The sequence below is a fragment of the Camelina sativa genome, chromosome 13, assembly GCF_030686135.1.
Source record: "Camelina sativa cultivar CO46 ecotype springtype chromosome 13, ASM3068613v1".
NCBI classification, from domain to species: domain Eukaryota; kingdom Viridiplantae; phylum Streptophyta; class Magnoliopsida; order Brassicales; family Brassicaceae; genus Camelina; species Camelina sativa.
The window spans coordinates 3724220-3747766 of NC_141892.1; the positions used below are offsets into that span (position 1 = coordinate 3724220).

Below are 23547 nucleotides of genomic sequence, written 5' to 3' on the forward strand. Positions count from 1 at the left end.
TTACTGTAAAAGATCTTATCTGAATTGTTTTTTTAGATTCATCTTTACTACGCTCTTAGAATTCGGATTTTGATCCTAGTGCGTATTCCGTTGATTCGCACGTACCTCAATCAATTGTGTTAACTTCTGTGCTCTAGAGATTATTTGAGGTAGGAAGGTAAAGGATCTGTAACCAGAGACTCTGTTTTGAAATGTGCAATGTGATAGACAAGAATAATCTGCTTACAGCGAAGAACCGGAGTAATGATAATTTCTGAAAGGTTCTGGTCGAAGACGTGACTGTTTCCTATTGCTGCTGTATTATCTACTACACCTAATCTGGTTGTTCTGGTTTAAGCAAAATATGAGATTTTGGAAGGAACGTGAAAGGGAAAATAAGGAACAGATCGTCTCGCCTTTATGCGGCCAAATTCGAGTTTTGGTGGTTGGTGATTCAGGTTATAATAATAACAAATTCTCATCATTGATTTGATTATGAAATGAGTTAGTGTCGAGTATCTGAAGTCAGCAAGTGCTTGCTCTTGAGAAAATCTCATCTCTTGATATCAATCAAATTAGGTGTGGGGAAATCATCTCTTGTGCATCTAATTGTCAAAGGCTCATCTATTGTTCGTCCATCTCAAACAATTGGATGTACAGTTGGTGTCAAGGTTAACTATCTTTTAGTTTTCTCCATATGGTTAAAGAATAACTTGATCTTAGTTCCTTACTTTTGTTTCTTGAACTTGTTTCTGTTCAGTACTTAACTTACGCGAGTCCTGCTAGTTCTTCAAGTAGCATTAAAGGTGATTCAGAGAGAGATTTCTTTGTCGAACTTTGGGATGTATCAGGTCATGAACGATACAAAGATTGTCGCTCACTGTTCTATTCACAAGTTAATGGTCTGTCTTCCTCAATTCTGTCTCAAATTGTGTCATCTCAGTCTTTGTTTCTCCCCACATACCAGATGAGACTGTTTGATTTTTGCAGGAGTTATTTTTGTCCATGATCTTTCCCAAAGAAGAACAAAAACGAGTTTGCAGAAATGGGCGGGAGAAATATCAGTAACTGGGACGTTTTCAGCTCCTCTTTCTTCTGGTGGGCCTGGTGGTCTTCCCGTCCCATACATCGTTATTGGAAACAAAGCTGATATTGCTGCAAAGGAAGGAGCAAGTGGAAGCAGTGGCAATCTTGTTGATGCAGCTCGTCAGTGGGTTGAGAAACAAGGTCTGCTTCCCCATAGTGATGAACTTCCTCTCTCTGAGAGCTTCTCTAGCAATGGTGGTCTCATAATGGTAACCACGACTTAATTACTAGTTCTTGAATCAGTGTTATACGGTATGTCTTATAATATTGGTGAGACTATGCACAGGCTGCAAAGGAAGCGAGATATGACAAAGAAGCTCTGAACAAATTTTTCCGTATGGTTGGTACCCGTACCTTCCCACCATGTTTTTACAGTAGCTCTCTCTCTCTCCTTCTCTTCAACCTAATGCACGTTTTCGTTTTCGTTTCCAGTTGATAAGGAGAAGATATTTTTCAGACGAACTACCGTCGTCTTCTTCAGCATGGTCTCTTTCCCCTGCACCTTCCCAGCGGTTAGAGGAGGGCACAAGCGATGAAGATCAGTTCTATAAAAGGACAAGGTAATATATATGTAACAACATCATAAATTTTGTTTTTGTATTCGGATTTCTTTTCTCTATCAGGTTTTAAACCCGTGGGTTTTTGTGAATTTTGCAGCCTAAGGGGAGGAGATCCTTACAATTATAACACGTTACCGCCACACAACCTGACGCAGCCTCCTAAACTCTATCCGCAGCAACCACCTGATCGTTACAATTATGCCATCCCGAGATTCTCATTTTCCAGTGTAGAGGAAACCAACAATGGTAATGGCAGGTCTAACCGGATGGATATTAACGTCTGAGAAATTAAACCACGGATAAAAATCTCACATGATTCTTCTGTAATATACTGCAAACATAATCTCACATTATTTTCTAAGTTATATATATTATATTATTTATGTGATAAAAGTGTAATGTTTGAATTTTTTTTAACTCCCAATGAAAAAAATATACTTGAGAAGTATAAATCCTGATCAAAATAGAATCTAGAAACCTAAACGATATAGGATTATAAACAACTCTAGAGATACATTCATTATTCATGTGATAATGTTTTTTAGCATTTTTTTTTTTAGTTATATACATTATTCATGTGATAATGTTTTTAATCATGGTTTAATATTTTTAACTCAAAATAACTCTTGAGAAGTAGAAATCCTAATCAAAATAGAATCTAGAAACCTAAACAAGATAGGATTATAATTTATAAACTACTCGGTTCAGTTGTCAAAAAAAAAAAAAAAAAAAAAAAAAAAACTACTCGGTTCATTATAAATAGGTTGCTCACTCTTCGAAAATCGTGAGGCAGAGAAAGAAAAAAAAAAGTTAAAAAAACATGGTCGTGTCTATCGAAATAATGAGGAAGATGAAGACAGGGGAGACTTTGACCGAAGTCGAATGTAAGGAATGCTTTGTGTGTATAACAAAGTTCATCAGAGAAAGACTAAGTCAACCGCAATTTGATCAATACATGGGCCTGATGAAACTATTCAAGTCCCGGGGTATACAAGGAGAAGAACTCATATTCTCTCTTCTGAATTTGTTCAAGGAAGACGAGCTTCTTACTCAAATGTTCAGAAAACTAATGGAAACAGAGATCCGACAACTGGAAAACATTGACGATGATGATGAAGATGATGAGACTGAAGATGAAGATGAATATGGAGAGGAGCAGTATTGTCATTGTCGTCGTTGCAAGATTGGTCGGGAAGAAGCAAAGATGATCATTCACAACAAAAAGTTTGGACTCGAGCCGACTGGAGTTATGTTGGGGCCGTTTAGATCAATCATAAACCCCAACTTGTTGTAATTTTTATTTTTGATGTAGAGAGCTATCTTCATGGTGGCAAAGAAACCATATATATATTTTTTTAATTTCTTTTCATCTTAATGCTAGGAGAAATATTATTTCCTTTTGTAATATGATTTTACATTTATTTTAATAAATTTAATTTTCGTTACGAGATAATTACGTTTATTTCTCTGTATTTATCTATTTCCATCATCTAAACATATGCAATATTACAATATAAATAAATCAATAATATAACACCGTCATAATTTCAATCCAACATAAATTAGGATAATCCGTTATTTTCTCTTTTACCAATTTACCTGATTAACCTCTTTTGGGTTTTGCTTATTTTTTAGTTATAAAGATTTACTTTTTTCTTACATAAACTGCGGTGAACGAGAATAAATTGTTTCTTTCGTCTACAACTTCTATTCGCTTCCGTTATTATACAGAACCCAAACAAAACAAAACCTTAGGGTTCGATTTGCCTCATTGATAATCGCCATGTCCGGAGAAGAAGAAGAGAACGCCGCCGAACTCAAGATCGGAGATGGTACTTTCTCTATTTTTCTCTTCTCCGTATCCACGACTGTATACTCTCAAAATTAGGGTTTTTTTTGTTTTGTCTCATCGAATTGATCTTTAATGCGATACGATTTTTGAAGTTTTTCTTTCTGGAATTGTAATTGAGCTTACCTTTATTGATTTCTAACCGTAACTGATTGGGTTTATTTTTCTCTTGACAACAAAAAGAGTTTTTGAAGGCAAAGTGCTTAATGAACTGTGAAGTCTCGTTGATCCTTGAGCACAAGTATGAACAGCTTCAGCAAGTCTCCGAGGATCCTATGAATCAAGTTTCTCAGTAAGTTTTTTTTTTTTTAAAGTTGTATATTTGCAATTATGAATTAATCTAAGCTTTCGATCTTGGAGACTAAGAACAAGTTTCTCCTTGCAGAGTGTTTGAGAAGTCCTTACAATATGTGAAGCGATTCAGCCGCTACAAGAATCCTGATGCTGTTAGACAAGTTCGAGAGTATCCTCTTTTTTTTTTCTGACTTAATTTAGTTGATTCATAGTTTTTAACCACTCTTTGCTTTGACATGTTTTCGTCTTAATTCCCCCATTACCGTAACATGTTTACCTTAACTCAACTTTTAATAGAATTCTGAGCAGACATCAACTCACTGAGTTTGAGGTAAGATGTTAAATCTTTTGAGATTGGATTTTTGTTTAAAATTAAGTCGGCAGAAGACTTAAAACATTGCATTGTTCGTTATTGAACAGCTCTGTGTTCTTGGTAATCTTTGTCCTGAAACTGTTGAAGAAGCTGTTGCAATGGTTCCTTCTCTTAAGGTAAAAAAACTTATACTTTTTCTACTATTCAAAAGGATAGATAGTATTGTTATGTCAGTGGACTTTTGAGATGATGTTAAGCTTCTCTTTTGTGTAGACAAAAGGAAGAGCTCATGATGATGAAGCAATTGAGAAGATGCTCAATGATCTCTCCCTTGTGAAGAGGTTCGAGTAGTGCATAAGATTCTCAAGATCTAAAGACTAAGAACAAGTACCTTCTAGCTGATGTCTGATCAAATATCTCTGGAGTTAATTTTCCATGTCTGAGATTATATTAGCTTTCTCATTCCCAGAAACTCTGGAATGATACCTTCTTGTTGAATGAATGCAATTTACAATGGATGATCCAAGCTTTCAATGAAATATATAACAATTCCTTTTCACTATATTGAGTAATGTATAACACTAAATACATACTACACCTAAAGCAATGTGTGAACTGTAAAGTTTTCAATTCCATCTCTTGGCATTTTTGCTGGACTTCGACTTCTTTTTAGAAGCTTGAAACGCTTTCATCTTTTGCTTCTTCCGTGCTTCTCTCTCAGCCTTTGACATCTTTGACTTTGCTTTCACTTTTGGAGCTTTTGCTTCCAATTCTGCTTCCCTCTCCAACTCCCTTGCTCTAGCTTCCACATTCTTCTCCAGGTTATACTAAGAAACAGTTGCACAATCTAAGATGAATAAATTTGGCAAAAGTAATGAAAGACGAAACTAAGATAGGGATTGTGTTACATTGTAGTCTCCTGTATAGTCCTTTAAACCACCATCTCTGACTTCAATTACTCTGTTAACGATTTGTTTAATGAAGTATCGATCATGAGAGACTGTGATGACTGTGCCTTTGTATTCGCTTATTGCCTCCTGATGAAAGAAGGAATCAGAGAATCAGAGAGTAAAGTGACTCAACCTCCAGGAAACAATTTGGCCAACAGAAAATAGAAGAGTATGATTAGAAACCTCGAGCATTTCTTTCGAAGGTATGTCTAAGTGATTGGTGGGTTCGTCCAACACAAGTAGAGTGGATGGTTTCACCATGAATTTGCAGAATGCAAGGCGTGCCTATGACCGCATAAAAATGGCGATCAAGAACATGAATGAGACAATATAAGGTTTATATTGAGGATAGAAACAGGAAATATTTTACCTTCTCACCACCACTCAAAAGAGAGACCTTTCTATCCATCATGTCAGCTTTGAAGTTGCAGCGACCAAGAAGAGCTTTAATATCATCAATTCTCCAATCTACATCAGCTTCAACAACTGTCTCAATCACAGTTTTATCCAAATCTAGAGCCTCTGCCTATATAGCCAACAAGTGAGTAAAACCATATTTCTGATTCCTCTAATAAGCCTTTCTTCGTTTACAAAACTAACCTGATTCTGCTCGAAGTAGTTTGGCAATACATTGTGCTCCCCGAGTGTCACTTCACCTCTCATAGGCTTCTCCAAACCCATAATCAGTTTCAATAGTGTACTTTTACCGCACCCATTCGGACCAATAATAGCTATTTTGTCTCCTCTCTCTATAGCTATATTTGCCTTGTTAAATAACTTCTGCTAGCATCAGAACACACAGATTAAAACACAAGACCTCAAACACACAATGAAAGGAATATCCAAACAGTGTTAGTCTAATGCTACCATATCACCTTATCCTCAAAGCCAAATTCTAGATTCTTAACAGTAACTACAGATCTTCCACTTAATCCACATTCCGGAAACCTGATTTTCATTTGTTTCCGCTGAAATGGCTTCTCTATCTGCTCCTCTTCTTGGAGCTTCTCCAGTTTCTATTTATAATAAACAGAATCAAGAGAAGTAAGTTTCCACTTTTCACACATCTCTGCTTCATAAGTACTAAATTTTACTGCTACTTCTTCTTACCTTTTCTGCTGAAGAAGCTCGACCAGAGTTTGCTCCAGCACTTAGCCTACTAATCAAATCTTTTGTTGCTTCGATCTCTTTCTGTTGCTTATCCCAAGCAGCATACTGAGCTTCAACCCACTCTGCCTTGGAAATCACATACTGAGAGTAATTACCCTCAAAAGTCCTCGACACTCCCATTTCAGTTTCCACAATTTTGGTACATAACTGATCAAGAAACGCTCTGTCATGTGATATAATGACCATAGGCACATCTTGCTTATTCAAGTAACTTTCAAGCCACTGAATAGTATCAAGATCCAAATGATTCGTTGGCTCATCCAAAAGCAGTAAATCTGGACTCTGCCCACATAATCACACATTAGCTTCAATACAGAGATAAAAGAATCACTATTTCTCATTGTTACCTGAAGCAAAATCTTCCCAAGTGACATTCTCATTTGCCACCCACTACTAAACGAAGCCACAAGCCTATCAGCATCTTCCGACACAAACCCTAATTCAGACATGATCTTACTGATTCTCGCATCGATAGAATCCAAATCAACCTCTTGAGCTCGTCTCTGCAACAAATCGAATTCGTCAAGTAACCTTCCCATTAATTCCAAATCATCAACAGCTTCTTCAATCGCCTTCTGAAACTTCTCAAGCTTACTTGCTACTTCCATCTCTTTTTTAAACGCACTCATGAACTCTTCCTTCACTGTCTTCCCCATAGAAACCTCAAATTCTTGACTCAAAAAGGCAACTTTCAAATTGGGTTTGGCTCTAATCACGTTTCCCGAGTCAGGTTCCTCTTGACCCGTGATGATCCTGAGCTGTGTCGTCTTCCCCGCACCGTTGACGCCGATTAACCCTACTTTTTCACCTCTCTTCACTTCCCAAGTCACATCCTTTAGCACCGTCACGCCTTCATAGCTCTTGCTAATGTTTTCAAGTCTTACTCCTGACGAAATCGAAGACGCACCATTTGATTGCTTACTGATCCGCTTCTGATCGTGATCTTCGGTCGTGAAGAGCGATTCAAGCTCTGGATTGGAGCTGGTTGTAGAAACTTGGGCTCTGATATCATTGATTACTCGTCTAGGGTTAGAAACAGAGGAGAGTTTCAAGGTGAATGGTGTAGGGCAACGAAGTGGATGACTGAAGATGAAGGCAGAACGAAGGTTTAGGTTATGGAGATTTGTCGTTAATCCCATTTTTGGTCTAATATAGACATTAAATGATCCAAAAGAACAATTCCGATTGTGAAAAATGTACTTTTGAGACAACAAACAAAAACAGAACAAGAATTGCAAAAGGACCTCTCGAGGCTTCTATAACGTGTGAGCAAAGTGTCACAAACACACACGTATGCATGTGAAGCTCAAGGCTCATAAACTCCCACGTGCCAAACTAAATAGCCACTGATTAGATTACCACGTCACCGGTTTTACAATAGGTAAAAAAAAGTAGGCATGATGATAATTTCAACTTTTACAATACCAACTCTTATCAAGACCTAGTAAATGTTTTTTTGGTGATTCGTGAATTAATTCTTCCTTAATTATTCAGCTAAATCAAACAAGGAAAGAAAAATTAACTCTTAGTATTTAAAAAGAGCCGCAAAGTATTATGTCGAAATCGTAAAAAATCTAAAGTAATTAATCTATACCACTACTCTTAAGAGAAAGAACCATCGTTCTGAATATAATATTTTTTTTATTTGTTAAAAGGTATTTAATTATAAAAATATAATGTTCAGTGGGCTATTTTTGGAGTAGGTCCATACAGAAATCCCAAAGGGTCCAACTCGTTTATATCAAATCGGACTAAACCGTTGGAAAAACAAAACCGGCCGGATTACAACAATGGGATTAAATCGGCACTACGTGAAACCCTAATCTACAAATGAAGAACTCGTTTTGCAGCCGTCATCCATAATTGCGGATACTCGACCGGAACAGGACCTCCGGTGAGCCTGGACGACGGTAACCGAATGGAGATGGTGATCCAAGATCCATTTGCCATCCCGCCACCGTAGAACCGTTTTGAGAAGGAGGAAGAGATCCGATCTGTCATTTGTCGTGGAGGATCCATGCTCAGTCGTGAGAGAGAGAGGCAGCAGGGAGTAGATAAGAGGACCGGCGACGGTGGCTTAGCTTCACCGGATCGGAGATTACCTCCCCTATCATAACCAATCCGGTGAAACCTCCAGAATCTCCGATCTCCAGATCTATCTACCCTCTTCTCTCGTTCTTCGCCGTGAATCTCCCTCTTCCGCTCCACGTAGCAACACCTCCGGTAGAGCTCTTTACCGTCAGCGTCTCGCGGATGCTTCTCCTCTCCACGCTCCCTTGATTTCGTCCAACAGCTTCGCCGGGATGATGCAACAAGTCACGAATAAAGAACCATGGACCGGAGGGTCCTCACCGCCACCGGAATTGACGGAAGACCCGGCATCGGCGCACGAGGTTGTGATCAGAAGAAGGAGGCTTTTGAAAGAGAAAAATCGCCGCGCGTGGGATTCACTTGCCCGATTTTTCTCTCGACTTTACTTTCTGAATATAATATTTCCCTGATTAGAATGTCTCATCTCCTTATATAGAGGTTGGCAATAACTTAATCACCTATATGTCGATATTCTAGTGAAAGTGAATCAATAGGATCCTCTCCAATAATCACAATCTCGATAAGAACATATAAAGTCTTTCCATTACAATTTAGGGACATTAAATTAGAACACTAAAATACTAGTTATAAAATATAAATGCACACACACTCTTAGTTAATGTATAGATTTTAGCGTCTTATATATAAATGAAACCCTATATTTCTTAATTCTTCTTCATCGTTCTAGATTTACAATTTTCACAACAAAAAGATCGTTGAAACTCATGGATGGTTTGGCGTGAAAGATCTTGATTTTGAGGTATATATGTTTCTTTTAGTATATTTTATTCCAATAATATACGAATTATTAATAATCATCTTTGTGCAGAGCATTTTTTTTTCTCAAGAAGATATATAAAAAATGTACCAAGAAACTCTGCAGTTTGTTCATCTATGGAGACTTGCTGTTCAAGAAAGAGACGAAGCAAGAGAACATCTGAAACATTCACTCGCCGAACTCTCCAGACTACAGGAATACTTCAACACCATTTTCTTGTCTGAAGAACAACAAATACCCTATTATTACTCAGAAGCCAAAGACGATCATCAAAACTATATTTACAATAACTTCTCCGATGATTCAGCATCGTCGATGGATCTCGTGTCCAACTCAACTGTCTATTCCTCGCCGGAGACGTACGATTCTGATTGTTACAGCTTCCGGCCGAACCAGATGGGTGTTGAGAACAGGAAAGATTTTGAGACCCTTGTGCTGGAGATTATAGGACTCGGAAGAGTCTTGCCGGAGAACGGTAAGTTCCAGCAAGCTGTCATTGAAGCTGGATCGTTGGTTGAGCCGTTGTTCATAACCGGTCCGATTCCGAAATGGAGAAATCCTCCGGTTCAAATGTTGAGTCAAAGACTGGTTCTAAGTAATACTATCGAAAAATGGAATTATGGTGGTTTGGAGTTGGGTCCGGGGATCCTGAAACGGTCTTCCTCAGGCAAAGTCCCGCTTGGAGTTTTATATTGATCGGTTCGTTACATGTAATGCTTAATTTTTTTTTATGTATTGGTTAGAAAGAATTTGATGCAATCTAATAAATCATGTCATCTTTTATTTGTTTATCCAAAATTTATCATTACAAAACACGCTTAAACAATAGATTTTAGGAAGGATCTTTCTGTCGAGCCAAAGCCTCGATAGTCGATACCTATATAAAGAACAGAAAGGGTACGGTGACAATTTTAGTGAATAAGAAGAAAAAAAGAAGAAGCTTAGTGAATTTTACCGCTGTCTTCGATTTCCTTGAGCGGTGGAAGCCTCCAGCTAAGACAGAAGCAGCCACTAGGCGAAGCGGATAACTTGAACGTCTGTATGACAAACACCACGAACACCCTCAGGATAAAGGCAGCATTTACAAAGTTAACTCGCCATCGAGAACCTTCATGAGGCAACTGCAAAAACATAATATATGTGACTCACAATTCAGACTTTGGAGCGCTGCGCAATAGAATCCACAAGGAATAGTAAGTTACAATTTTCATCGCCTATTGCAAGACATAGAGACTCTTAGAGCCTCATTAACAAGATTAACCAAAAACCTGCATCTATATTCAGAGTAAGTTAAAGTGTGATCTTTCAGAGAGCTAAAGATCTTTTTATGTAAAGACATGATAAATAATACCTCGTTGGTGTAAACCTCAAGAACAGAAAATTCCATCTTTGAGCGGCACTTGCAGCTCCTCAAACACACAACTCACCTATTCAGAAGGGAAGAGCCATTCAGTTTATAAAGAAAATGCAATAACTATATCCAAGATTCTGCTATCGTAATTGAGCAAGATTTTTGAGGTCACTGTTATTGGAAAAATTCCAGTGAATAGTGTGAGCCGTGAGCTGTTTCACACATCTTTTCGAGGTTGGAAAAGAGTTTTAACTGGATAGACAAATTTTAAGTTTAATATATAATGAAATGCACATGTTGTATGTAACTCACTGATTTGATGTATCTGAACTTCGCATCCCAGCAGAGGAAAGAACAATGGTTTAAGCCAATAAATGCTGCATCCAAGTAATATCATCTCAAGAAACAGAACGACCATGAATGAATCATTTAAAAGGAATTTCTTTTTGAGTTTGATGATCTTTATACCTTGGAGACTCATGGTATCACCAGAAATCACTGCATGAACATTCACCGTCTTGAAAATGATGAAACCTGTTCGAATCCCTTAGGATTATCTGTCTCCCTTCGATCTTTGATATATACTTGAAGGCAGAGTGGCAATCACCGCAAACTCTGAGGTTCTTCATTATTCTGATTGGCAGCGTAGAGCTCCTCGGAGCTGCGAGAACAAAAGCTACAGCGAGCTTCTCGCTATGATAGCTCAGGATCTCTTCCTTGTTCTCTTGCTCTAGATCATACAAGGCAAATCCTGTCTGGGGCACATAACCTGCGTCTCTCATCTTTCTGTTGAGCTCCTTGAGCTTCTTGTAAATCAATTCAGCGTCTGGGTGTGACTTATCCCCAGCAACAAACATATGGACGCCATCCTTCATGGTAACCCAACTATAACCAGCTTCCTTTTTCACATCTGCATCCTTCATCTTCTTTCTCGCCGTTACTAAATCTTCCCATCTTTCTCCAGCAGCATACATGTTACCAAGTAGCACATAGTTAACAGCATTCTCTGGCTCCAGTTGAAAAAGCATCTCTGCTACTTTCTTCCCTAGTTCTGCATTTCGACCGTTTGCCCTGCAACAAGCCCCAAGTACAGTCCTCCATATGAGAACATTAGGCTTCATTGGCATTCTATCAATGAAACCTTCCAACTTATCAAGTTCACCTGCACGGCCTATCAAGTCAGCCATACATGAGAAATGTTCAATCCTAGGAGCTAAGCCATAAGAATCACTCATAGATTTGAAGTGCTCAAACCCTTCTTTAACCAAACCGGCGTGACTACAAGCTGACAAGACTCCCACAAATGTAACATGGTCAGGTGGTGTTTGGCCATCGAGCTTCATATTTGCAAAAAGCTTCAAAGCTTCGTCTCCTTGCCCATGTCGTGCATAGCCCGAAATCATAGAGTTCCAAGAATATGAATTTCTTACAGGCATTGTGTTAAAAAACCTCAAAGCATAATCTAGTCTTCCACATTTGGAGTACATGTCAACAAGTGCACTCCCAACCACCACATCAGATTCTAGACAAGCTCTCACCGAACAAGCATGCACTTCCATGCCACGCTCTAGCGTTGCAACCGAGGCAAACGCGCTAAGAACCGTCGCATACATGAAACTATCCAACCTCTGACCCATCTGCAACATAAACCAGACCAGATCCAAAGCCTTAGGAAGGAGATCATTATGTATATACCCCGAGATCATTGAGTTCCACGTTACATCATCTCTTCTCTCTGACATTCTAGAAAATATCTTCTCACACCCATCCATCTCCCCACACTTCCCATAACAAGCTATGAGCGCATTTTCAGTTGTTGCTTCATCTGCAACATTGTACTTTAACGCTAGCCCATGTATCTGCTTCCCCAATTCACCAAATGAAAGGGATGACACAGCTGAGAGAACGCTTGAAAAGGTTATCCTGTTAAGTTTCTGTCCCGCTCGAAGCGCATTCAAAAAATATGCCACAGCTTCGAGTACTGACCCTTCTGAACTAGCTAAAGCTCCTATCATAGAATTCCAAGACACCTGATCTGGTTCTGGCATGGTGGAAAATATCATACAGCATTGATTCTGATAGCCAGTCTCTGCATACAGTGTCATAAGAGCATTTGAAACCGAAACATTGGAATCAAGCCCTAATTTGAGGCCTTCTCCATGAATCTGCTGTCCTAGGTTTGCCCACCTCAAGCTTGCGCATGAACTTAGTGAACTTATCAGTGTGAAAATTCCAGGCAATATTGCATGTCGTCTCATACTTTGGTAGCGTTCCACTGCTTCTAGAAAACAGCCGTTTTGGTCAAGACCAGTGATCATGGAGTTCCAGGAGACAGAATCTTTCTCCATCATGAAACAGAAAACACGTCTAGCATCAGCTATTGAGCCGCACTTAGCATACATATTAACAAGTCCATTCCCAATGCCAACCATAACGTCAACTAAGCCAGTAGTTATTACATGTCCATGAACCTCTTTGCCTTTTCTCAGACCTATTTCCTCAGCTAGAGAATACTCAGGAAATGAGCTCAGGAGAATGACGTATGACTCAGGACTAACATCAATCACGCTAAACATATCCATAAAGAGCTTCGTTGCTTCTTCTCCCCATTTCTGTCTTACCAGACCAACCATTAGGCCGTTTAAGGTGACTGCATTTCTTGTTTCCATCTGATTAAAAACCTTCCTAGCATAACTTAATGAGTCAGACTTTGCAAACGCATTCACCAATCCACTGCCAACAAAAAGATCTGAGAGTAAACCAGACTTCTGGATGGTGCACATGATCTGCTTGAGCAAACTAACGTCTGGTTCAGTGAAAGAACAAGCAGTAGTTACAAGACTACCAAAAGTGTATTCAGTTGGTCTAGAACCATCGCACTGCATGCTAGAGAACATCTCAAACGCAGATCTCTGATCCCCAGTCTGTGAATAAACCGAAATAATCGAATTCCATGACATAGAGTTTTTAAATTCTATGTCACTAAAAGCACGGAGAGCAGAACCAAGAGACCTTCCACATTTCCAGTACATCGATATGAGCACATTAGAAACTACTGCATCAACTGCATATGAAAGCTTAAACAACAGCCCATGAACTTGTCTTCCGAAAAGAGTCCCAACAGAATCTAACTCCTGACAAGCCCGAAGCCCACTAACAAAAGCGTATTGATTTGAAAAAACCCCTTCTTTAACCATATCTCTCAAGAACACTAAAGCTTCCTTATGTTCCCCATTACGGCTATACCCTGAAACAACACACGCCCAAGAAACGCAGTTCCTCTGAGGCATTTCGTCAAACACCTTGCGTGCAGAGACCGAATCACCCGTTCCAAGATAAGCATTGATGAGATTGTTGCAAAAGTAGACTTCTTTGTCTAAACCATTCTTATATAATCGGGAATGAAAGAGTTTAGCAGCTCCTCTATGTCCAACAACGCAGCTCTGAACAACAAAAAAAAGAAAGAGGAACACAATTAAGTCATGATCAATCTCAGTAATCTGACATCGACCAAAAATGGTTTAGTTAAATGGAGAAGACTTACGTTTAGAAACGACATGAGAGGAGCAGCCAAATCAAATCATAAACCCAGAAGAAGAAAACAAAATTGGATTTTTCGCGCGACCAACACACAAACAGAGAGCTCTCTCAGTGGAGTGACGTCAACTGACGTAAAACGACAGCGTTTCACTGTACCGAGATTTTCCAAATTATGCTTTATTTTAATGGGCTTTGTCAGTGAGCCCAATACGGTCCGATAAGAAACAACATCACACACACAACAAAGGAGAGGATAAAAAAAAAGAAAGTCGCAAATGGCATTCTCGTGATTTAAACAACACACTACCTGGGACTTTCCGTATATAATTATATTATCATTTTGCCAACAAATAATTATAAAAATTAAAAAATGCTTTTGATTGGGTATAATACAAATCGAGCTGTTTTTTTGCTGTAATAATAATTTCACAAAATTTTCTCTTTTTCCTTTTTTTTTTTTTTTTTTCTTTGCAGCTTTTTAAATTGTCTCTCCATCTTCTCTCTTTGGCTAGGAACCACCATATCAGCAGCAGCTTAAAAGAAAGAAAAGGACTAATCTCTTTTGTTTCTCTCTATCTATTGAAATCATCAATATGGACGACGATCGCAAAGAGGTACGTATATACCATCTTCTTCTTCTTCTTCTTCTTCTTCTGCTGCTGTAGTTTTTAAAACTTTGTTTCTTTTTTTTTTTGAACTAATAAATCAAGATCTGTTAGTTTGGATTTTTGTCGGGAATCGAACATGGGGGTTTTGTTTTAAAGAGCTTAGCAAGCTCCAGCACCTACTGATACTGTTGAACGATATAATTAAAAGTAAAATCAGTATCTTGGTAATCGGAAAACCAAAGAATTGAGTATATTCTTAAAGTTTCGTCCTTTATTTTTATTATTTGCACATCTCGATAGCAGAGACTTGTATATTTTCTACTAGTTGGAAATTCCGAAACTTTATTGGACTGGTAAATAAAAGATCATACTTTACCCAGATTTTATTATTGATCGTTGATTAAATCGAAGCTTGTAATTTTGTCCTATAAAGTCAAGAACTTTGGCTTTTGTTTCTTTGAGAATTACATCTTTCTTCCTCTCATGATGCATCGCTTTGTAAATACTATTATATCCCTCTGTTTTCGTTATCTCTTGTGCATCAAATATGATACCTTTTTGGTTAGTTAATATATTTGTGTTGTTATTGCAGAAGAACACGCCGTGGCTATCAGTGCCACAGTTTGGTGATTGGGACCAAAAAGGAGGAGGAACTATGCCTGACTACTCTATGGATTTCACTAAGATTAGAGAGATGAGGAAACAAAACAAAAGAGACCCTTCTCGTGCCAGTTTAGGCAACGAGGATGAGCTCATTAAGCCACCCGACTCTCCTACTTCAACTACTGCTAAACTCACCACTATCCAAAGCCAAAACCAACCTGAGTTTTCTCCCATCCACCATCACCAACCACATTCTCCTTCTGTAAGTTTCCAATTCCATTTTTTTTCTGTTTTTCCTTTTGTTGCTTCTTCTTTCATAAGACTGTTTCAAGTTCAAGACACAAATATTTGCATTTGCGTTTAATCATATATTTTGGTTTGCATTATTGTCATTAAGACGTCTTAGAGTATGAGTCATTATTATTAGCACATGGTTTGTAACATGATTTATCTATACTTTAGAGGGTCCAATTTTTTCTTGCAATCTATATCTTATATATTGATTATAATATTATTGAGCCGGTCTTGCTTGTCGCTAACATGATTTATTTGGTGTGGTTGTTTGGAACAGACGAGGAGAAGCATCTTCAGCTGCTTCAACTGCTGCGTCAAGGCTTGAAGGTTTCTTCTTTAGCAAAGGGGCAGTTTTATTATTGACTCGTGTGATTCGAATGTGGAAATGTAATGTAATGACCCTTTAATATATGTTTCAATCCATTTCTCTTTTTCTTTCTTGTTTTGTTTCTTTGGAAGCATATATATATAGCTCTCTGTTATATAAAAAAAAAGATTAGGGGAGAGTTAAGCTAGTTAGTATGCTTTAACTTAAAAGCAAAACATGAACATTGATCCGACTTAAGAGTATTACTGGCCATTCCAATACACATATGGCAAATGGCAGGTTTTGAAGCAAAACAGTGATTTGATATAAACATTGTGTGGAGTTAATTGGACTTCAGTAAAATTGTGTTCATTGTTTAGTATTTTGAGTGATTTCCTTTTTCGAATCTTAGTTGATCGTGGCATCAAAAGCATTTGATGATTTTTACTGTAAGATACATACAAACAAGTGGGATGTCTAATTATTAGGCTTATAATTTTGTCCGAACACCTAGTTGTACCAGTTGCACCTCATATCCCTAGTTTTACTGGTTGCAATCTAGTTGTACTCTAGTTGTACCCTAGTTGCACTCTAGTTGTACCCTAGTTACACCCTGCATAATAGGATTCGAATCCTGGGCGCACGCGCGTGTGCATGGAACTCGCAACCACTGAGTTACTGGAAGACATATTCATTTAATTATATTTAACCTTTAATAACTTTTATTAAGAATAATATTTGCTTTTTACTGGGGCTAAATAGAATAAAATTGGATGAGAAGGGCCAAAGAGATTTTAGTCCAGAAAATTCATTCGTCTGTCTCTGAGACACGCATGGGCCTGTAGACAACAAAAGGTAAAGAAATAAGCCTGTCTTTGTAGTTTAAAAGAGCTTATATAGCCCAAAAAGGATCTCTTCACGCATAGAAGTTAACAGGTTAGAGTTTTTTTTGGAGGGCTTAATTCGACCAAGTTTGAAACGGTCCTGAAAGCCCAAAACAAACAAAGCTACTTGCCAAAACAAGAAGAAACTAAATTATCGAGCGTTTAATTTAACTATGTTTAGTGTAAGTTTATTAGCATTTGGTTTGAATTAGTTGTCTTTTCTGATTTATATAAACAATATCAACATCCTCCGTATACAAATTTTGATGGTGGTTGTAATTTTACACACATATGTTGCACTATCTTGATTCATAGTGTTTTCTTTTTCTTGTTGAAACTCGATATCAGTTTTATATTTTAAGGGTGTTTTTTTATATAAAAAAAATATACTTTCTGCAGTTGAAATAACTTAGATTTGTAGCCTATGAGTAGTATATTGATTGATAATGTAAAAAATTTACATTGATTGCAACCAACAAAAAAAGAAGACAAGAAAACACATGCTTATCTTTTAGTCTTATTTGGACAGAGATCGGACTAGTCCAATTGACATGTCTATATTTTGCCTAAATATAAGTTGGCCCCTACTATCGTGAGAGATGACGAAACTGTCAACTGTCAACATCATATGTTTAGTCTTGTTACAGCCCAACTTTCATGTCTCTACCTGCCTTAGGGTTATTTCTCGTTCCATTTATGAAAAATTGAAAACCAATTTGTAAGCGCAATGGTGATAAACTATGCTCTACATGGAAAATATAAACCATATATGATTTATTAAAAGTTAATTATTGATAGACCACTAGCTAGATAGTGGTTTGGGGGTCCAAAGATTTCAGGATAAGCCGATTTGAACACCACCACGAATTGTCCATTGATGTACTTCGTGTCAATATATGTCATTCAAATATAAGAAATCTCGGACTTAATATCATGAACTGTACTTGAATTAGGAGTAAAAGTTCTAATCTTAGATCAAATATTTGATTTTATCCTCATTGATCATGTCTCTACTTTGTTTCCCTTGCGTACACAATACAAAAACATATGGACGACCAAAGCCATTTCCAATTCTTGCTTCCAAAATGTCAGAAGAGTTGAAACGTCCTGACCATATCAGACGGACTCTCATTCAAAACTTATTGATCTCCACTGACACGTTTGAACCAACATTGCATACAACTTGTCGGTAGGTCAAAGTATTCATAAGATAGTTTTTTCTTTGGAAAATTTCTCGTCACGGTTTTTATGACTTGTGACATTAATTATATAATTTTGGGTTTGCTGAGATCCTGCTGCTTATACCTTAGTTATCGTGTCCCTTAAACCATAGTTACCGTCACGTATCATTAAATTTTCGTAAACCTCGAATATCGAAAATGCTCTCAAATTTTATTCAAAAGTCAAAACTGTAAGCTAAATTAACGTGAAATTTGTCACCGCCACATCGCAGAAATATATTCCACAACACAATATATATATAAAAAGCCTACTTAGATCAATAAAGATGCAAACTATATTGTTTTAGTTTTATTGTGATATACATATACTATCTTAATAGATTGTGAAACAAAGAACGAATGTATAGGATGCATATAGAAAGGTACAATGTACTTAAGGGGACATTGGGATGGTTCATGTCTCCTATCATTTACTCCTATTTGTCTACCGCCCCATTCCCTGCCAAACCTCCCTTCTTCACCATTCACACTTTTTCTTTTCTTTGACCATTTTTAAAAAATTACATTAGTTTAAAGAAAACGAAATGATAATTAAGCACCGATCCATTTTGGTTTATTTTCCATACAGATTTAACATTTTGATAGATGTTGAAATTCGAACCTTTTACCTAATATGTTAAGCATGAAGAATGGATGATTTAAGTGTCTACCAACCTCGGCCATTAAGATTCCAGTACCCCGGATTCCTCTAACTTTCACCAATTTGTTAAGCTTTTTATTCAATATTCACAAAAGATTATCTGAAAAGAAAAACGGTAAACGACGAGCTAGAAATATGCAACATACAAATTGCATGTGACGTTTGGTACGTTAACTGGTTTTCTAATGTGATTTTGTATTGTCCTTGTTCGTATTAAAGATTATATGTTCTCGTAAAGGCAATTTTTATTATGTGAAACGCCATTCTCTTAAAAATATGAGAATCTCGCGGTAGATGAATTGGTGAGTTTCTCGTTTTGTTTCCAAAAACTTCTGGTCAACGACTTTTATTTACCAATCAATATTTTTATCATTATTTTATGTAACAATATGAAAATTTAAAATATATTTAAATAATTTAATGAATAATAATAATTTATTAGTAACTAATAAATTTATTATTTAATATATCACCTAAATAAGATAAAAGAAAAAAAAATCGGTAACAAAATAGTGATAAGATATTATGATTAATCGTTGACTGGATATATTATAATGATCTAACGAAAAAACTAATTTATTAGTAATCGATTGATCGATCAAAACATTGTTCAAATAAACCCTGGAAATAACACAACAAAATAGCAATAGGATATGAAACTAATTCATAATTAATTATATTATAATGATTAAATACTTATATTGATTTAATGAAATAAAAAATATTAATAACCGATCGATCGCTAAATTTATTGTTTAATATATCGTTTTAAATACGACAAAAATTGTCGAGGCGATATTGTATATAAATGACTTAGACAGTCGTGTGATTCTTTTGACTTGGGATGGACAAAAACCTAAAATATTTCCTTTTGCTATCCTAATTCTTTCATCAACTTTTTTCTTAGATTGTAAAAAATGTCACCTTATCTCTCCAACTTTAGAATTACTCATTCATCAAATATTAACTGTAAAACTACATATATTATCTAATATACTTTTAAAACTACATAGTACATACTAAAAACACTCAAATATTCCATTCTACTCTCATTTTAAAAAAACACTCGTTCTACTGCAAACACAAACTCGTGAGCTTGCTAGTTGCTATTCTATTGAAAAGTCATAAACAGAAATAAGGATGAATCTGTTGGAGTACTATATGAGATAATTAGTTAAGGCAAGTCTCTCGTTGCACGTCACAACTCTCTTAATCCCCACTCTCTATAACCGATTCGTAGTCTTTTTTTCTCTAAAGAACACATTCATTATTGTCCTCTCGTATTACCTAAGCCGAAATATGCGGACTCATTATATTCTTTTTTTTCCGTTTAACGAACCTCACATTGAATCCTCTTTTAACTCACATCGATGCAAACAACAAAAACCAAGAAAAAAAAACGGTGCAAACGAAATTAAATTGCTAATTAATAAGAATAAATTTATAAAAATGCGGAATTCATTATCATAACGCCCTCTCTCGCACACACATATCTTTCATTTCATCCAACGCCAAACTAATTCATGCGACTCACCTCCTCCCTCCACGTGATTCTCTCCGAATTTTTAACCTTATATACCATTTTCTCCATATATACTAGTATAATTTTGATTTTTACATCAACATTACTTATAAATATAATCATTTCAAAACCGACGTCTCTCTCTTCCCATGCATTACGCATTTAATTAACGCTGCCGAAAAATGCATGTGGGTATATATATAGACATGCCTTTACCTTCAACTTCTCCATTGTTCCTCTCCAAGTACTTTTCTCTTTAAGAAAGAAAGAAAAAAAAGTACTTACCTTCTCATATAAAGTTTTTGCTATATTCTAAACCTTTTGGTTCGTACGTAAAAATAAAGGTACATCCACAAAAAAAGAAAGAAAAAAAAATGGAGTTGATGAAATTGGCTTCAAAAGAAACGAGCTACTGGATGATCGCACTACCTGCCGTTTTTGGATCCCAAAACCTACATGATGTCTCCGTCCTCGGCTATATCTTCCTCGCCCTTGTTTCTCTCTCCATACTCACTTGGGCTCTCGCCGGAGGTGGTGGTGGCGCATGGAAGAACGGGCGTAACCGGTTGGGTCGCGTCGCGATACCGGGTCCTCGGGGCATACCAGTATTCGGCAGTCTCTTCACTCTCAGCCACGGCTTGGCTCATCGGACGTTAGCCGCCATGGCTTGGAGTCGAGCCAACACTGAGATTATGGCTTTCAGCCTTGGTTCGACGCCCGTTATCGTGGCTTCTGAGCCGAACACGGCTCGCGAGATCCTGATGTCGCCTTACTTCGCGGACCGGCCGATTAAGCAGTCCGCTAAGAGTCTCATGTTCAGCCGAGCCATAGGGTTTGCACCAAACGGGGCTTACTGGCGCACGTTAAGAAGGATCGCATCGACTCACCTATTCGCTCCTCGGCGTATCTTAGCACACGAAGCTGGGCGCCAGCTAGACTGCGCTGAAATGGTGAAATCTGTGTTAGCGGAGCAAAACGGCGCTGGATCAGTCGTTTTAAGGAAACACTTGCAACTAGCCTCCTTGAACAACATCATGGGAAGTGTTTTTGGGAGAAGATACGACCCTCTGGCTCAGAAAGAGGATCTTGATGAGCTTACATCAATGGTTAGAGAAGGGTTCGAGCTCTTGGGTGCATTTAATTGGTCCGATCATCTTCCATGGCTCGGCTATTTCTACGACTCTATTCGTTTAAACCAACGTTGCTCAGATCTTGTTCCTCGAATCAGAACCCTCGTCAAGAGTATCATTGACGAACACCGAGTCAGTACCAGGGAGAAGAAAAGAGACATAGGAGATTTTGTTGATGTCTTGTTGTCTTTAGACGGTGATGAGAAGCTCCAAGAAGATGACATGATCGCCGTTTTATGGGTAAGTTCGTATGAAATTAAAATAGTAGTCACATTAAATTTAACGGTATATATGTGCGTAACGGTCTACTTGTAATGTTTTTTTGCATTTATTGGTGCTTATTTTTAAATTTCCTTTTTTTTAAAAATGTAATTTCTAGGAGATGATCTTTCGAGGAACAGATACAGCAGCGTTATTAACAGAGTGGACCATGGCTGAGCTTGTACTAAACCCTAACATTCAAACCAAGTTGCGGGACGAGATCGTTACGGCTGTGAGGGATAGCACCGACGCTGACGTGGCAGATGCTGTCCTAGCAAAACTCCCATACCTGAACGCAGTAGTGAAGGAAACTCTAAGGCTGCATCCTCCTGGACCTCTGCTTTCGTGGGCTCGTCTTTCAACGTCAGACGTTCAGCTCAGCAACGGCATGGTGATTCCAAAGGGAACTACTGCAATGGTCAACATGTGGGCCATTACTCACGACCAGACGGTATGGTCCGACCCGCTGAAGTTCGACCCGGAGAGGTTCACCGGGATTGCTGACGTGGATATTCGTGGTGGGGACTTAAGGCTTGCGCCGTTCGGAGCCGGTAGGAGGGTGTGTCCGGGGAAGAACATGGGGTTAGCTACTGTGACTCGGTGGGTGGCTGAGTTGGTGCGCCGGTTCGAGTGGGGTCAGGACCAGACCGAGCCAGTTGATCTTGGTGAGGTCTTGAAGCTTTCTTGTGAGATGGAGCATCCTTTACGTGCCGTTGTAACGGAAATATTTTAAGTTATAAACAAACAAACAAAAAAAAAGTTCTTAGGGTTTTGACTTTTGTCAATGTTTTTCCTTTTCCGTTTTTGTTTTTGTTTTTGTTTTTTGTCGTGAGGTATGGATTGCAGATTGCTTGCCGTTTTTTGTATTCCATCGAGAGTTGAAAATATATATATATATATATATATATATATATATAGTAGTTATTTAATATCAATGTACTATTATCTTTAGTGGGTCGAAAATGAATTGAGTAAAACTAATGGCTAAGACGATATCAATTTTGGTCTTTTGAACTGCTATGACTTTCTTCTACCCGTACGTACCTAGCTATTTACGTATTTTCTAAAAATATCGAAATATTTGCACTTGTTTTCTTGCGAAAATGAGATATTTTGGAATCAATATAGAAACAAACCGGATGGGACGTGGACAAAACACTGAGAGGGTTGTGCTATAATTAAGAATTGGACGATCTAAATCAATTTGGTGCCTCTACTCGGTGATTTCTATCCAAAGATATGTTGTCATTTTGTAATAATGGAGGAGAAAGAGGCAATACAAATGATACCATGTCCATGTAGTCATTAATGTATATAAATTATATATTTATGAAACTTGTGTTGTCATAGTCATTAGTCTACAACAATGTTTCTTCTCAAACCCGTCGTTATGGCAAAGTTAAATTATGCATGTTCAACCTTTATTTACAACTTAGAAACATATAGAGATACCAAATAAAAGCGGTGGAGAACAAGGTGGCAAACCTACAAATTGACTAAAAGAATCCGACTCAAACTTTTAACTAACAACTCGATCGGTAAGGAAGGAGGAATAAAATTAGAGTTAAAGATAAAAGGAGTGTGAAGCTGCCTTAAAGAGCAGATAAAACATATATACGCCCATTTGATAAAAAACAATGAACAATAGATCTATATCTTGTAATTGATTAGAGAGAAACCATTGAACACATCACATAGAACTAGAGCAATAGCAATGGAATCACGTTTCTGAATGATCAGGGATGGCGCCACACACACACACACACGTATTTTTTTGGTGTGTTTGATCTGTCGGTGGAAAATAATTTGGAAGTGAAAATCAATATTGAACTAATATAACTTTGTCATGTTAAGACAAAATCTGTTAACTTTTCTGGACAAAAATAAATAGGCCCGTAGTAAGCTATGATGGTGGTGAAGGATTCCAGAGACGGTGACGTTGCCGTTTATTTCTCTAATGAATAGATATTTACATGACATAATATTTTGGTATTAGATTTTGTTGTCGAGTAGATTTATCAATCAAAACATAGACTACTATATAATATCAAAAAGTTTTAAAATCAGTTATGACAACAACATCCGCAAATTAACTC

General features: G+C 37.5%; 7 protein-coding genes across 13 annotated transcripts; 5 read left to right on the plus strand and 2 right to left on the minus strand.

Annotated features, from left to right (window-relative positions):
* Positions 1-305: 305 nt before the first annotated feature.
* LOC104734993 (small GTPase-like protein LIP2) lies at positions 306-2077 on the plus strand. The gene is made up of 7 exons (XM_010454698.3): positions 306-437; positions 559-650; positions 740-881; positions 970-1274; positions 1352-1405; positions 1498-1625; positions 1723-2077. Exons 1-7 carry the CDS (start codon positions 344-346, stop codon positions 1907-1909), a joined length of 1002 nt encoding a protein of 333 aa, XP_010453000.1. The 5' UTR covers positions 306-343; the 3' UTR covers positions 1910-2077.
* Positions 2078-3214: 1137 nt separating this feature from the next.
* Positions 3215-4640, plus strand: LOC104734996 (DNA-directed RNA polymerase II subunit 4). Its single transcript, XM_010454701.3, has 6 exons — positions 3215-3457; positions 3658-3766; positions 3860-3937; positions 4066-4099; positions 4189-4257; positions 4355-4640. The coding sequence occupies exons 1-6, from the start codon at positions 3409-3411 to the stop codon at positions 4430-4432; spliced, it is 417 nt and encodes a 138-aa protein (XP_010453003.1). The 5' UTR covers positions 3215-3408; the 3' UTR covers positions 4433-4640.
* On the minus strand, positions 4532-7509 carry LOC104734995 (ABC transporter F family member 2). 3 transcript variants are annotated; one of them, XR_015577862.1, is made up of 8 exons: positions 6549-7432; positions 6142-6483; positions 5907-6047; positions 5632-5811; positions 5402-5499; positions 5215-5316; positions 4990-5118; positions 4532-4908 (listed from the first exon to the last, which is right to left on the minus strand). XR_015577862.1 is itself a non-coding variant. In XM_010454700.3 (8 exons), the coding sequence occupies exons 1-8, from the start codon at positions 7338-7340 to the stop codon at positions 4708-4710; spliced, it is 2043 nt and encodes a 680-aa protein (XP_010453002.2). In that variant the 5' UTR covers positions 7341-7509; the 3' UTR covers positions 4532-4707. The 3 variants fall into 3 exon arrangements, 1 of the variants encoding a protein (XP_010453002.2); XR_015577863.1 differs by having other exon boundaries at positions 5402-5553; positions 6549-7430; XM_010454700.3 differs by having other exon boundaries at positions 5402-5557; positions 6549-7509.
* A 1626-nt stretch (positions 7510-9135) lies between these two features.
* On the plus strand, positions 9136-9824 carry LOC104737912 (uncharacterized). The gene has a single exon (XM_010458161.2). The coding sequence runs from the start codon at positions 9155-9157 to the stop codon at positions 9764-9766; it is 612 nt and encodes a 203-aa protein (XP_010456463.1). The 5' UTR covers positions 9136-9154; the 3' UTR covers positions 9767-9824.
* LOC104734997 (putative pentatricopeptide repeat-containing protein At5g09950) lies at positions 9820-14190 on the minus strand. 5 transcript variants are annotated; one of them, XM_087482905.1, is made up of 7 exons: positions 13966-14115; positions 10890-13864; positions 10734-10798; positions 10422-10497; positions 10273-10338; positions 10026-10191; positions 9820-9947 (listed from the first exon to the last, which is right to left on the minus strand). In XM_087482905.1, the coding sequence occupies exons 1-2, from the start codon at positions 13978-13980 to the stop codon at positions 10907-10909; spliced, it is 2973 nt and encodes a 990-aa protein (XP_087339031.1). In that variant the 5' UTR covers positions 13981-14115; the 3' UTR covers positions 9820-9947; positions 10026-10191; positions 10273-10338; positions 10422-10497; positions 10734-10798; positions 10890-10906. The 5 variants fall into 5 exon arrangements, with proteins under 5 accessions (XP_087339031.1, XP_010453006.2, XP_087339030.1 ...); XM_010454704.3 differs by having other exon boundaries at positions 10273-10344; XM_087482904.1 differs by having other exon boundaries at positions 9820-10191; positions 13966-14190.
* A 96-nt stretch (positions 14191-14286) lies between these two features.
* LOC104734998 (uncharacterized) lies at positions 14287-15907 on the plus strand. The gene is made up of 3 exons (XM_010454707.2): positions 14287-14575; positions 15162-15434; positions 15744-15907. Exons 1-3 carry the CDS (start codon positions 14555-14557, stop codon positions 15789-15791), a joined length of 342 nt encoding a protein of 113 aa, XP_010453009.1. The 5' UTR covers positions 14287-14554; the 3' UTR covers positions 15792-15907.
* A 4277-nt stretch (positions 15908-20184) lies between these two features.
* Positions 20185-22317, plus strand: CYP78A7 (cytochrome P450, family 78, subfamily A, polypeptide 7). Its single transcript, XM_010454708.3, has 2 exons — positions 20185-21430; positions 21570-22317. The coding sequence occupies exons 1-2, from the start codon at positions 20435-20437 to the stop codon at positions 22182-22184; spliced, it is 1611 nt and encodes a 536-aa protein (XP_010453010.1). The 5' UTR covers positions 20185-20434; the 3' UTR covers positions 22185-22317.
* The last annotated feature ends 1230 nt before the right edge of the window (positions 22318-23547 follow it).